Genomic DNA, 14,780 nt, shown 5'->3' with positions numbered 1-14,780 from the left:
ATGATGGAACTGGCTCTCATGAGGAGCGCCACAGGAAAGGAAGACCCAAAGTGACCTCTGCTGTAGAGGATAAGTTCATTAGAGTTACCAGCCTCAGAAATTGCAGCCCAAATAAATGCTTCACAGTGTTCAAGTAACAGACACACCTCAACTGTTCAGAGGAGATTGCAGCAATCAGGCCTTCTTATTGATGAAAAGAAATACTACTAAAGGACACCAATAAGAAGAGACTTTCTTGAGCCAAGAAACATGAGCAATGGACATTAACCCGGTGGAAATCTGTCCCTTGGACTGATGAGTCCAAATGTAAGATTTTTGGTTCCAACCACCGTGTCTTTGTGAGACGCAGAGTAGGTGAAGGGATGATCTCTGCATGTGTGGCCCAACATGAAGCATGGAGGAGGTGTGGTGGTGTGGGGGAACTTTGCTGGTGACACTGTCAGTAATATATTTAGAATTCAAGGCTCACTTAACCAGCATGGCTACCACAGCATTCTGCAGCGATTCGCCATCCCATCTAGTTTGCACTTAGTGGACTATCATTTGTTTTCAACAGGACAATGACCCAACACACCTCCAGGCTGTGTAAGGGCTATTTGACCAAGAAGGAGAGTGATGGAGTGCTGCACCAGATGACCTGGCCTCCACAATCACCAGACCTCAACCCAATTGAGATGGTTTGGAAAGCAGCCAACAAGTGCTCAGCTTATGTTGGAACTCCTTCATGACTGTTGGAAAGCATTCCAGGTGAAGCTGGTTGAGAGTGCAAAGCTCCTCAAGGCAAAGGGTGGCTACTTTGAAGAATATAAAATATATGTTTAACACTTTTTTGGTTACTACATGATACCATATGTGTTATTTCATAGTTTTGATATCTTCAATATTATTGTACAATGTAGAAAATAGTAAAAATAAAGAAAAACCCTTGAACGAGTAGATGTGTCCAAACTTTTGACTAGTACTGTATGTAAATGAGATATTTCTGTATTTAATTTTCAATAAATTTGCGAAAAATTTCTAAAAACATGTTGTCACTTTGTGTGTAGATACGTGAGCATTTTTTAAATCCATTTTTAATTCAGACTATAACACAACAAAATGTGGAATAGGTCAAGGGATATGAATACTTTCTGAAGGCACTGTAGATTCAGACATACTACATCAAGTTCTTTCAAGACGTAATAACGAATTCCCAGGATTGTGTTGAAGATATCAGAGTTTGTTGGATTGACTATTACTCTATGTGTGTTTTGTGAAATCAGGACAGCCTTGAAAATATGATAATAAATCTCGTTAGATTTTATCCTGTCAATAAAAATCTTCAAACACTGCTCTAAAGTCTTAAAGTCTGTAATGTTTGTTATGAAGTAAATAAGAACACATTGACTTATACCATTCTGTTGCCTACCTTCAAACCACCAAAGTCCCCTTCTTGTGCTTAAAAATCCAAGCTCAGTTTAATGAGTTGTTTTTATATATATATATATATATATATATATATATATATATATATATATATATATATATATTAATCCTACAAATACATGATTCTCAGCACTTTGAAAAAAAAATCACTTTCCTCAGCAAATCAAGAAAGCTAGAAAATATCCCTAAAATTAAACAAAACCGACTAGCTAAACATTTTCTCGAACATTGAAACAAACAGAGAAAAATTGAAACCCATCACAAAAAAAGATCACCCCCCAAAAATATATAATGAAATAATAAAAAAATCTACATCCTGTACAAACACTATGGCCCAATAATTTAAGAAAATAGTGTCTCTAAATCGTTCATATTGCTTTGTACCTCCACTGTTGCCCGTGTGAGGGTGAAGTCCCACTGTCTAACACTGAGCATTCCCAATAGTGGCCACAGGCAGGCGCTATCCAAAGTTATTGGTGCTGACTTCACTCCAGAGGTCATGGGGTCGACCTGCAGCCAATGGCGGCATGCAGGTGTGGTAGAGGAGAAACAGTCACGTTTGTATTCTTGTTTCAACTCTGCTTATGCTGTGTTCTTTTCACGTTCTTGTGGTTTTGGCAGTACAACAATACAAAGACAAGGGATGGTCACACTACGACAGTACTGCACGGATCCTCAATAAAACCAAGGATGATTTGACCGTTTCGTTGTAGTTTTACCATAATTACTCTCTACGGTATTATTACTACGACTATCACCATCACGGATACACCAAGTGTATCGTGTGTTTGCATGTGTGTGTCTGTGTGCCTATGTGCTTAATGGTTTGTCTGTGTGTGTGTGTGTGTGTTAATGTGTGTGTGTACATCAGTGTGTGTGAGTGTTCAGTGCTCAGAGCTTGTCTTCTCGAAGGAGAAGCTGGGCAGAGTCAACAGCTTGGGGTTGGGCCCCCCTCCCTCCTGGCCCAGCCCCTCCCCTGCCCCGAGGTCAAAGGAGTCCTTGGAGTCACTGGAGGGAGCCCGTCTCCTCAGACAGGAGGTATCCCGGCTGGGTAAGGGAGGGGGCATCCCTAGGCCCCCCAAACCTCCCAGGGTAGGGTGGAGGCCGGGCTGGGACTCCAGTCCATCAGGGGGGTCTACGGAGATACACGGGGGGCTCATTTTCTTCTTGCGTCGGGGAGAGGGCAGGGTCTTTGTTGTGGTCTGGGAATGGATCTGGAGGCTGTCTGCTCTGGAGACGAACCCCGAGGACGTGGTGCTGCGCTGGGGACTGGACTCTACAGACGAACACACCTCCACTGAGTGGCGCCGAGGATCGTCCAACCAGGACAGGGGGCGTGGCCGGGACGCTAGAATGCTCCGACCCTGGGCGTCAGCGCTGTGGAACCTCTTCAGCTGTCTCAGGCACGGCCGGCTCCCCTCACCACGGCCAACCTCATGACCTTGGTAACTGTCATTGAGACCTCCGACCTCTGACCCCAGTCCGACACCGGTGACATCCTCACTCCCCGCCAGCCCCGCCCGGTTGATGAGCGACACCTCGTGATCTGCCGAGGCCTCTTCCTGTCTCCAGGGGCGAGCGGAGGGGAGGGGAGGAGGGGGTGAGGAGAGGGAGGAGGGGGAGTTGGGTGAGGAGGAGAGGTGGTGCTGGTCGTGGTTTGAGAAGGGGTGTTGGGTGTGAACACTACTGGGGCGCGACAGTTGAGGGGACACCCCTGGGGTGGCAGGGACCAGCCAGAGAGAAGGCTGCTGGTGAAGATGGGAGGATGAGGAAGAGGAGGAGGAAAGGGGGAGGGCTAGGGAAGCTACATTTAGGACCCCCTCCTCACACTCCCCTCCGTCAGACCACAGAGCCTCCTGGGAATCATTAGATACTGCCACCTGGTGGAGGAAGGAGGGGGAGAGGGGGAGGAGGGAGGAGAGGGATTAGGAGGGATGATGCAGTGAGGCAGAGTTTGAAAGAAATGGAGAAATGTGGAAGAGGAGCGGGAGAGAAGAACAGGGAGAGGGGTGAGGCAGGGAGGGAGAGATTGAGACACAGGGGTTGGGTGGTTAGGGGGACATGAGGGGGTGAGAGGTGGGAGACTGGTTAGTGTGAGGTGACTGGGTGAGGATGACCAATAGGAGTGAAGGTCAGAGTTCACCATTAGACCAGCATGCTCTCAATACCGTCTCTGCCTCATTGTGATACAGAGGAAATGTTGAAATTGCAATAGAGTGCAGTACCATTTGTACGTCAACTAGTAAGTGTATTGCTGTATGTTTATTGCACAAGGAAACCATTCCAGGTTCAGATATGTGTCAAGAGTATCTTTTTTATGAAGAGATTCAGTGACAGCATGTGATTTACAGTAGCAGCAGTAGTAGGGCACAGTTTGTCTCAGCTAGGACACTGGGTACAACCGTGGTTTCCCAAGTTCTAATTGAGTGCCCAATGTTAATTCCCTGTTTAACAGAAGGAGTATTGGGAGATATGCCTGGTCTGGTGCACTGCATTTTGAGCCTCTTCCAAATGCCCAATATCCTCAATACCCTCTGCTCTTGTAGCCCAGTCATCTAACTCCCCAATGACAAAAATGTATTGGACATTTTAGAGAGTGGTACTATAGGGCAGCCCTTCAGCTTTTTTTCCTCAGAGGTCAGAGGGCAAAGGGCAGAGGGTACTGGGTCTGTGTGTAGCTACAGGAGAGGAAAGGTTAGTAGAACACAATGACACACTATAAAAGTTACAAAAGTCTCATATAGCATCCTTTCCATATCTTATGCAATTTGAGACCACAGATCTGAAGTATCTTGGTTGTTAGGTGACAAAATATGGACAGAAAAGAAAAGGTAGCTATTTAAGAGTTTTGGGACAATTGGGACATGATTGTTCACAGAATATTCATGACTTGAAGATTTGTGTGTCTTGACAGAAAGCATGGATGATGTGACAACAGTGACATCTAGCGGACTAAGATAGTATAACCAAGCCAACAGCTACAGCTACAGTAGCACTAACAATGGAGCCAACTCCTCTTACATTTTTTTAATCAATACCTATTTGTGGTTGTAGAACATTTCCTGTCATACGGGGTAACATTAAATAAAATGTCATATCATAACTACTTCTCAATAGTAACTATTTCATCAACATAATCATCTTCATACAATCACAATACTGCCCAACAAGGACAACAAGTGCTCTAAAACAGTCATACAAATATGTGGCCAAATATCATGGACAGAACTGACAGTCCTGATTTAAACCCTGAGTTATAACAGTGTAATATGTAGTTACAATAGTGTGACGTGTAGGCCAATGCCTACATTTAATAGACAAACTGACTGCATCTTAATCTCAAATACATTCCATCAATCAACAGATGTGTGATAACGATTTCAGTGGGTAGTTCATATGACCCTATAGGGGTTCAGAAACAATACAGTCCCCTATTTCTATGAGAATTAACAGTCTAGCCATTCCAAAACGATGTTCAACGCTACCTACTGTATGACGGTGGGTCAAGTGAGATGCATTGTGGCAGATGGTCAGCAGAAGACAGACAAACAATGGAGCAAGAAGGGGAGGAGGAGAGGTCAGGGAAAGAGAAATGTGTGTGTGAGCGGGCGCGCACGTGTGTGTGTGTGTTGGAGGCGGGGTGGATAAGAAATAGGGACGCTCAGTGTTTCTGAAATGAGCGGTAGCGGGTCAGGGGTAGTTATTTTACTGTTTCAGAAACAGGAGTATCTGTGTTTGATCAGCAGCTCCGGGTCTGGTGGTTGCTGAACTAGACTCTGTTGGTAGCGGACACAGGGACGGGAGGCAAGCAGATGGACAGGGGATGGAGAGCATTGTGAGGGTGGAGGGAGGAGGGATGGAGAAGTTAGAAACATAAAACAGACAGGAAGAAGGGAGGCAGGAGGGAGGAGAGAAGACAGCATTAAGAACAAAGCTGAGAGGAAGGAAAGTTTACGAAAAACATCATATCACAGTAGAAACATGAGGAGAAAAACACAATGATGAACAGTCATTTCTGATAGAAAACATTTGTTACCTCCAGTGTGTGTGTGTGTGTGTGTGTGTGTATGGGTTGTGTGTGTTTGCCTCTATGTCTGTGTCTCACCTGTCTGCGGAGTGTGCGGCTAAGTGTGTGTGTGTGCTGTGGCGGGGGTAGTCGGGGTATATTCTCTGAGTCTGAGAGGCTGTGAGGACTGATGGGTCTGAAGAAGTCTGTAGGCACAGCCGACTGCTGGGAGCTCTCCTCTGGTTGGGACCGCACCGAGGTACTGGAGCCTGTGGTAACACACACAACACAAATATAACTTGATTCTCTCACATAAAAACAACAAGAGATTATCAAAACAGTAGGTGTGGGTGAGGTTGGTTCCGGCTCCTACTGTTCTAGAAATGTATTGTATCGCTTTGATCAAGGGGAAAGGTTACTATGTGTGTGTGTGTATGTGTGTGTGTCTCTGCGTGTGTGTTTGTGTCCGTTTGTGTGTGTCTGTGTGCGTGTGTCTGTGTGCGTGTGTAAACAATGTCGGCGTGTAGAGGGAGTCTCTGTACTGTACCTGACAGGGCGCTGCTAAGTGCCTCTATGTGCTGCGGCCCTGTAGCCTGTGTCAGTACTGGAGATAAGCCAGGAGCCAGGCCGGCTCCTGGGGGTCCGAAGGGCTCCAGAGGCAGGAACATGTAGCTGTCATTGGGTAGAGAGTGGGTGCGGCTCACCGCTGACTTCCGTACACTCAACAGGTTGTCCTCCAGCGGCTCCCCAGGATCAAGTAACTCCACCTGAGGGACAGAGAAGTCAGCCTCTTTCTGGACCTACTTGGCGGTCTGACCACAGGTCTTTAGCAGAGACTTCACACACTCCCTCACCCACACACACTCCACACATACACACATGAAGGAAGTAATTGTTGGCACACTGAGCGACAGACCAGACAGACGGCATCATTGCACTAGTGGCAGAGAGGAGACTGGCACAGACCTGGCTCTGGGCTCAGAGTTACTGAAACTAACTGAAACCACATTGTCTATGTCTTTACTGTAGCAAGACAAATGAATGAAGCATTTGGATGCTTGAGCTTTTTTTTGCTGTAATCATTGATTGTTTAGGCCACAGATTTAGAGCAGGAGGTTTATTCTATCCCTGGGTTCTGAGGGACAGAAAATGCAAGCTAGGCCAGTGCCCTGCTATGTCCTTGGCTAGCAGACAACATATCTAACCCACAGCTACTAACCACAGAGATCGGAGTGGCACTACATTCACTTGTCACATTGTTTAAAACACAGAGGACGGCACAAAAGAGACAGAGACAGAGCGAGAAAGAGAGAGAGAGAGGGAGAGAGTGAGAGAGAGAGAGAGAGAGAGAGGGAGAGAGACAGAGAGAGAGAGAGAGAGAGAGAGAGAGAGAGAGAGAGAGAGAGACACACAAAGCGAACAGGGAAAAAAGAGAGAGGACAGAGACAAAATAAATAGAGATAGACAGAGAGACAGAGAAAGATAAGAGAGAGAGAGAGAGACAAAAAGAGAAAAAGAGGTACGGGCAGGCGAGCAGGCGCACTAGTCTACTGGACTGGACTGGAACGGACAGACACCAGGCTAGAAAGGTGGAATGAAAAAGAGAGAGAAAGAGAGAGAGCGAGGGAGAAGAGCGGATGGTTAAAAAATCTCCAGGTTCTTCCAAACTCATGTGTGTGTCCTGCTCACATCTCTCTGTGTTTTACCTCCAGTTCTATGATTCATTTGAAATCATTAATGTGTCTGTGTGATGCATGTGCTGGGTTTGGAAAATCCCCCTGACACAGCTATTACATTCATCACACACTACAATATAACCTGATTGATTAGTTCAACGCCCTTGTGATGAGTGGCAAGGTTGTACGTCGCCACCGCTCTCTGTGTCTGACATGCAATGGAGAGAGAACGACTCTCAAGCTAACGAGGGTAAATTGGTCATAAATTATCCCAGATTGTTTCCCGACAACTCTCAATTAGCTACGGTGCGTGGGGGAAACTCAGAGAGCTGAGAGCAGAGATGTCCTCTCTGAGCCACCGTAAAGGACATTGTGAGGAGACTAATTAGAACTGAAGCAGTGTAGAGGGAGTAGCTTCACCTCGTGTCCCTCTCTACCCTATCGCTGCCACTCAATTAGTGTTCAAGTTGACAAGTTGCTTGATTACCAAATTACAATAGTGTCATTACATGCTAAATTCATTGGTTACTTTAGACATATATGCCTAATTGACATCCAGAAGGTAACCTCCAACCTATAGCCAGTACTCCAGAGAGAGTGAGACTGGAGGGGCCAGCTGAGTTCGGAAGCTCCCTTGGGAAAGGCTAAGCTACAAGAGACAGCAGAGGAAGAGGAGGCGATGGGATTAAGAGAGAGAGAGAGGAACTGTCAGTACGTTGGACTCCAGACTGGTTAGTAAGAGAGGGTTAATATCATCAGGGGTGGAGTCGTCGGTGAGAGCTAGGGACCAGGATTTGTCGGAGGTCAGAGAGAGAGCTTCCATCTCCGCTAGAGGGATCTAGATAGAGAACAAACAAGGCCCGGTGAGCAGAGAAGACACACACGCACGCACACACAATCCGACTAATCACACAAACAGACAGTGGCATGACACATCCCACAATCTGATGACATGCGTAGCACAGATGTGACAAGACATCAGACAGCATGTGCTGTAACAACACACAATTACATACGGTAGACATAGCAAACAACCCTACACAACACCTAACACCTAAGATTGAATCAACAACAGACATATCAACAGATACATGGATAAATCACACACAAACCAACACACACACACACAGATATATCAACCTAATTCCAGACAAACAGATATGGCAAACAACAGTTCAAGTAAATATACAGACCAACAGTTAATGAAACAACATCCATCCATATAGATGACAAATACACGGCAATATGACGTCACACAGACAAACCACAAAATGGTCTATTATATATGATATTGAAAAGGTTCAACTTTTTATGAAGAGTAATTGACACAGGATGAGCTGGGATCATAAACAGACCTCGTGTAATGCAACCTTAGTAGAGCTAGCATAGTTTCACAACACTGAGCACCATCTTGGAAGGGTTCAAACTCTCAGAGCTTGCTCTGCTAAACGCTTACTGTTTCCGACTTCACTCCCTCACTCACCCCTAACCGGGAGAATGAATTGAGGAAATGCTTTTTGACAGGCAAACGACTGGGCCAGCCGTGCAGACAGGGGCAGGGGTCCTAACTGGCAGAGACTGAGTGGGCGCCTGGAAGAGATTTCTGCTAACTTTTCAGAATCAGACAGAGAGGGAGAGGCAGTGAGGCTATTACTGCTGCGGCATTACGTTAGCCTCAATCCGTTTTAAAAGCTTTAGCAGACACTGTTTAGCAATGCTAATGTGATTGGCTGAATCATTTTGTCCTGAATGGGGAAAAGGAGACATTCAGATGCATAATTCAACAGTGATACATTGCTCAATGTTCGGGAAATTATCACGTACGGTGTGTGTGTGTGTCCAGCCAGCTTGGCAGCGGAGTCAAATTATTATCATTAGTTGGTGCTCAATCCAATGGGTGGTTCATTTTCAAAGCTCATAGCCAAGTGTATGTGTATGTGTGTGTGTGTGTGTGTGTGTGCGGTAGGTATACTACCTTATTAGTACCCTATACAGCCAAGCTGAGAGAGGGATATTGGAGGGTGACCACATTTCTAATAATATTATTGGCCAAGGAACACACAGGGGATTAGAGAGAAATGGGAACGCACAGTTAGAGGTAAGAGAGTTGAGTGTAGTAAGAGAAACAGGAGGGGGAAAGGGTTGAGTTAGAGTTGAGGGGAGGGTGTGTGCCATAGATTGAAGCTGAGCGAAGACTTCAGCATGAGTGTGTGGGTGAGTGATCGGCTGAGGCGGAAGAATGGTAGGGTTGCGCAGGCGAGTTCATTGACCTTCTTGTCACTGCGGTGCTTGCTGGGTAGTGGGGGTAGGGCGTAGTAGTGACATATTGACCCTGACAGGTTGTCCATCAGACTCAACTCTCCCTCCATCGAACCCTGGATCACCGAGGAGACCGAGTCAAACATCGCTCTTCGCTACAGATGGACATAGAGTGACAGAGACCGAGAGAGACCGAGAGAGAGAGAGAGGGAGAGACAGGGAGACAGGGAGACAGACAGGGAGAGAGACAGACAGACAGACAGAAAGAGAGAAGAAGAGAGAAACATAGACAGAAATAGAGAGACACAGAAAGAAAGACAAACAGGAAAAGGGGAGCAGAAGGAGGAAGGAAGTGAGCGAAGACGACAAGGTCAGGTGTGGTAGAACACATACAGAGAATAAAACGCAGGTGGTGTGTGCACATGGTTCAGGACAAGCATCAGGTTGTTAACCTACGTCTGGTCTACACAGAACCAACACTCGCAATCAGTCATGTTCCTAAATACTGAAAGTTCCTTCACAAAACCAGAAGGGGGCAGTAAAACACTACTAAAACTCCACTCTCAACCCCAGAGGGAGAGGAAACAGATTGGAGTTTAACCACACATGTTTCTGCCAGCGAGGGATGACAGAGAGGAGAGAGAGATAACATCAGAAGAATGATACAGCCCAACCTCTAGTCACTATAAAAAGGCCTGTTGGCTGGAAATAGCAGTCTAGTAAACAACGTACGGCTGTGTCCTGTCTTTCCCATGGCATTACAGTGACCTACGGCTGGCACTCGTCTACTGGGACTGATACACATACGCAACTTTATTACGGGAAAAAGGTTCAGTACACATCATTGCATTTTGTATCCGAATGTAAGCTGGTCCTCTTTGAAGTCTCGTAGATCGATGCATTGCACTCTTTTTGTCTATAAAACCCTGTTGCATAAACTTCCGTCATACCTATCTCATTGTTGTGTGTATGTACTGACACGTATGTGTAACTGATAGGTGCACACACACACACACACACACACACACACACACACACACACACACACACACTACATGTTAATATTTGTAAATGCCTGTAAATTATGAAGTATTTTGTCTGTAATGTCTGTTTCATGTGTCGGACCCCAGTCATTGGCGTCAGCTAACGGGGTTCCCAATAAATCTAAAAGAAAAACATTGTTAACCTTTATTATTTATCTTTATTCAACTAGGCAAGTCAGTTAAGAACAAATTCTGACTTTCAACGACGGCCTAGTGGTTAACTGCCTTGTTCAGGGGTAGAACAGCAGATTCGTACCTTGTCAGCTGAGGGATTTGAAATAGCAACCTTCCGGTTACTAGCCCAACGCTCTAACCATTAGGCTACCCTGCTGCCTCTACACTCTAACCACTAGGCTACCCTGCTGCCTCTACACTCTAACCACTAGGCTACCCTGCTGCCTCTACACTCTAACCACTAGGCTACCCTGCTGCCTCTACACTCTAACCACTAGGCTACCCTGCTGCCTCTACACTCTAACCACTAGGCTACCCTGCTGCCTCTACACTCTAACCACTAGGCTACCCTGCTGCCTCTACACTCTAACCACTAGGCTACCCTGCTGCCTCTAAACTCTAACCACTAGGCTACCCTGCTGCCTCTACACTCTAACCACTAGGCTACCCTGCTGCCTCTACACTCTAACCACTAGGCTACCCTGCTGCCTCTACACTCTAACCACTAGGCTACCCTGCTGCCTCTACACTCTAACCACTAGGCTACCCTGCTGCCTCTACACTCTAACCACTAGGCTACCCTGCTGCCCCTACACTCTAACCACTAGGCTACCCTGCTGCCTCTACACTCTAACCATTAGGCTACCCTGCTGCCTCTACACTCTAACCACTAGGCTACCCTGCTGCCCCTACACTCTAACCACTAGGCTACCCTGCTGCCTCTACACTCTAACCACTAGGCTACCCTGCTGCCTCTACACTCTAACCACTAGGCTACCCTGCTGCCTCTACACTCTAACCACTAGGCTACCCTGCTGCCTCTAAACTCTAACCACTAGGCTACCCTGCTGCCTCTACACTCTAAGCACTAGGCTACCCTGCTGCCCCGAACTGTATAAGTCACCAGACCTGGACTCAAAGGGATGTCTAACCCTGGAAATCCCTTCAATCTCCACCCAGTCAGGTAAATGTGCTTTTAGTTATTTTGCAGCTCATGTGGAATGATTTCCAGAAGTCCTTAAAGTTGGTGTAGTTGGTACCTCTAGTGGAGGGATCATCAAATAGATTCAGCCGTGGGCTGTTCTTTTCTTGAGCGGATGGTCGGGGAACCGGAACATAATTAAAGATAGTTTGTTGACCGCAAATTGGCTGCAAGAAGCCCAAACAGATATAATCATTTCAAACCTTGCTTACATTCGTTTATGATCGCACGTCTCTCTCTATAATGCATGGTAATTCTTGGGAACAGACCTGCAACATTTAAATCACTTGGAGCAGATTCCCTGGTGTTTTTACAGTCTTTTATGTCCATATAAAAATGTAAAATAAAATATATACAGTATCAGTCAAAAGTTTGGACACATTTACTCATTCAAGGGTTTTCCTTAATTGTTTTACTATTTTCCACATTGGAGAATAACAGTGAAGGCATCAAAACTACGAAATTACACATGGAATCATGTAGTATCCAAAAAAAGTTAATTTGAGATTCTTCAAAGTAGCCAACCTTTGCCTTGATGACAGCTTTGCACACTCTTGGCATTCTCTCAACCAGCTTCATGAGGTAATCACCTGGAATGCATTTAAATTAACAGGTGTGCCTTGTTCAAAGTTAATTTGTGGAATTTCTTTCCTTCTTAATGTGTCTGAGCCAATCAGTTCTGTTGTGACAAGGTAGGGGTGGTGTACAGAAGATTGACCTATTTGGTAAGAGACCAAGTCCATATTATGGCAAGAACAGCTCAAATAAGCAAAGAGAAATGACAGTCCATCATTACTTTAAGACATGAGGGTCAGTCAATCTGGAAAATTTCAAGAGCATTGAAAGTTTCTTCAAGTGCAGTCACAAAAACCATCAAGAGTTATGATGAAACTGTCTCTCATGAGGACCGCCACAGGAAAGGAAGACACAGAGTTACCTCTGCTGCAGAGGATAAATTCATTACCAGCCTCAGATTGTAGCCTAAATAAATACTTCACGGAGTTCAAGAAACAGACACATACCAACATCAACTGTTCAGATGGCACCACTACTAAAGAACACCAGTAAGAAGGAGAGACTGGCTTGGGCCAAGAAACACGAGCAACGGTCATTAGCCCGGTGGAAATCTGTCCTTTGATCTGATGAGTCCACATTTTAGATTTTTGGTTCCAACTGCCGTGTCTTTGTGAGACGCAGAGTAGGTGAACGGATGATCTCCGCATGTATGGTTCCCGCCGTGAAGCATGGAGGAGGAGGTGTGATGGTGTGGGGGTGTTTTGCTGGTGACACTGTCAGTGATATTTTTTGAATTCAAGGCACACTTAACCAGCATGGCTACCACAGCACTCTGCAGTGATAGACATCCCATCTAGTTTGCGCTTAGTGGGACAATCATTTGTTTTTCAACAGGACAATGACCCAAAACACACCTCCAGGCTGTGTAAGGACTATTTGACCAAGAAGGAGAGTGATGGAGTGCTGCATCAGATGACCTGGCCTCCACAATCACCCGACCTCAACCCAATTGAGATGGTTTGGGATGAATTGGACTGCAGAGTGAAGGAAAAGCAGCTAACAAGTGCTCAGTATATGTGTGAACTCCTTCAAGACTGTTGGAAAAGCATTCCAGGTGAAGCTGGTTGACAGAATGCCAAGAGTCTAAAAAGCTGTCATCAAGGCAAAGGTTGGCTATTTTGAAGAATATAAAATATATTTAGATTTTTTTAACACTTTTTTGGGGTCACTACATGATTCCATGTGTTATTTCATAGTTTTGATGTCTTCACTGTAATTATACAATGTAGAAAATAGTCAAAAATAAAGAAAAATCCTTGAATGAGTCGGTGTGTCCAAGCATTTGTATTTTTTTTTCAGAAAACTTGGGGGGGCCAAATAAAACCACTGGCTCCCCAGTTGGGGAAACCTGCTCTAGGGCAATTCAGGCAGAATTGAGACAGCCTTTTTTCTGAAGAATGTGTTTGTTTCATATTATTGATTGTGTTTTGATTTTCGTGTTTTGTGTTTGCTTTTCATGTATTGTGTAATCGATGTGCATATAGATATGTATAGTACAATTGTTGTTGTTTATTGATGGGTTCATGCAGGGCTCATCTGCGAAAGAGACTGTGGTCTCAGCATGACTCCCTATTTAAATAAAGGTTCATATAGAAGCAGACAAACACGCATACACAAGAGAGGGAAACTCATTCAGGAGTTCTACAGTTGTGGACAAAAGCATCTGTCTGCAGATTCTACTGTAGCTCCTCAATGCTAATTCCTGTTTCCCCCTGAACCGGGGATAGAAAGAATTCCAAACCCCACCACTACACACACCCAGGTGTCAATCAACCACACTCACCTCTAGTGGTGGCTCCAGGCCTAGCGAAGCATCAGTGCTGATGTGTATGGAGTCTCTTCTAGTGATATCTGCTGGGGGAGAATCCATCGCATTGCCCCTCTGGATCTCCCTCTCTGGAGACCTCCAGGGGGAGCTGCCAGATCCCTCCTCCATGCCCAGGGCCAGAGGGCTTAGCTGGGGTGATCTCCCACTGCCACACCCTCCCCTTCCTCCATGCTGGAGCTCCAGCTCTAGTTCAGCCTCCAGCTCTGCCTCCTCCTTGGCCTCTTTGTTGCTCTCCTCCAGGTGCTTCATGAGGACGGCTATGACCACGTTGACCAAGACAAACTGGGCAGTCAGCACAAAGGAGACAAAGTAGATAGGAGAGACCACCGTGTTGTAACAGGTGCCTGCATTCTCCTGTTGACAGTCTCGCAGGGTGTCCTGGAGGGGACAAACATATGTGGATGAACACATGAAGAAAGAGACACAACACAGACACTGCATACAAAGTGGCGGCCCAGTCTCACCTTCATAATGCCGTTCCAGTTGTCTCCGGTGGATACTCTGAACAGCAACAGGAAGGCCATGCCAAAGTTCTTAAACGTAGCGTAGCGTCCCAAGCCCTCACACGGGTGCAGCTCATCACAAACTGACAGAGAGACAGAGAGAGGGAGAGGGAAAACGAGAGAGCTTGGGGTGTGTGTGTTCCCGACGTAACAGAGCTTTCCAATTAAGTCATAATCACGGTGAAATAATTATATTTATCTGGAAGCTAAAAGCCACAATTAGTGAAATCAATAAATTATTTCAACAAAGGAATCAAAAGAAAGCAATTAAGACCTAATGTGAATGAAGCCCCAGCAGAGAACATTTT

At 45.7% G+C, this 14,780-nt stretch overlaps 1 protein-coding gene across 7 annotated transcripts in view; it reads right to left on the bottom strand.

Moving 5' to 3' along the window:
• Positions 1 to 1,056: 1,056 nt before the first annotated feature.
• cacna1g (calcium channel, voltage-dependent, T type, alpha 1G subunit) overlaps positions 1,057 to 14,780 on the bottom strand; it is a 198,029-nt gene continuing 184,305 nt past the window's right edge. For 4 of the 7 annotated variants that reach the window (XM_031804822.1, XM_031804823.1, XM_031804824.1 and 1 more), the window contains 7 exons: positions 14,434 to 14,555; positions 13,925 to 14,347; positions 9,378 to 9,521; positions 7,823 to 7,945; positions 5,979 to 6,198; positions 5,531 to 5,700; positions 1,057 to 3,305 (listed from right to left, as the gene is read on the bottom strand). In XM_031804822.1, coding sequence (XP_031660682.1) covers positions 2,310 to 3,305; positions 5,531 to 5,700; positions 5,979 to 6,198; positions 7,823 to 7,945; positions 9,378 to 9,521; positions 13,925 to 14,347; positions 14,434 to 14,555 — 2,198 coding nt within the window. In that variant the 3' untranslated portion in view covers positions 1,057 to 2,309. Of the gene's footprint in view, positions 5,202 to 5,530; positions 5,701 to 5,978; positions 6,199 to 7,822; positions 7,946 to 9,377; positions 9,522 to 13,924; positions 14,348 to 14,433; positions 14,556 to 14,780 lie in introns of all 7 variants that reach the window. The other 3 variants (XM_031804828.1, XM_031804826.1, XM_031804827.1) reach the window with 3 other exon arrangements.

Source organism: Oncorhynchus kisutch, linkage group LG25 (assembly GCF_002021735.2).
Source record: "Oncorhynchus kisutch isolate 150728-3 linkage group LG25, Okis_V2, whole genome shotgun sequence".
NCBI lineage: Eukaryota > Metazoa > Chordata > Actinopteri > Salmoniformes > Salmonidae > Oncorhynchus > Oncorhynchus kisutch.
The sequence above is the reverse complement of the archived record's forward strand: the minus strand, read 5'-3'. Positions and strand labels throughout refer to the sequence as shown.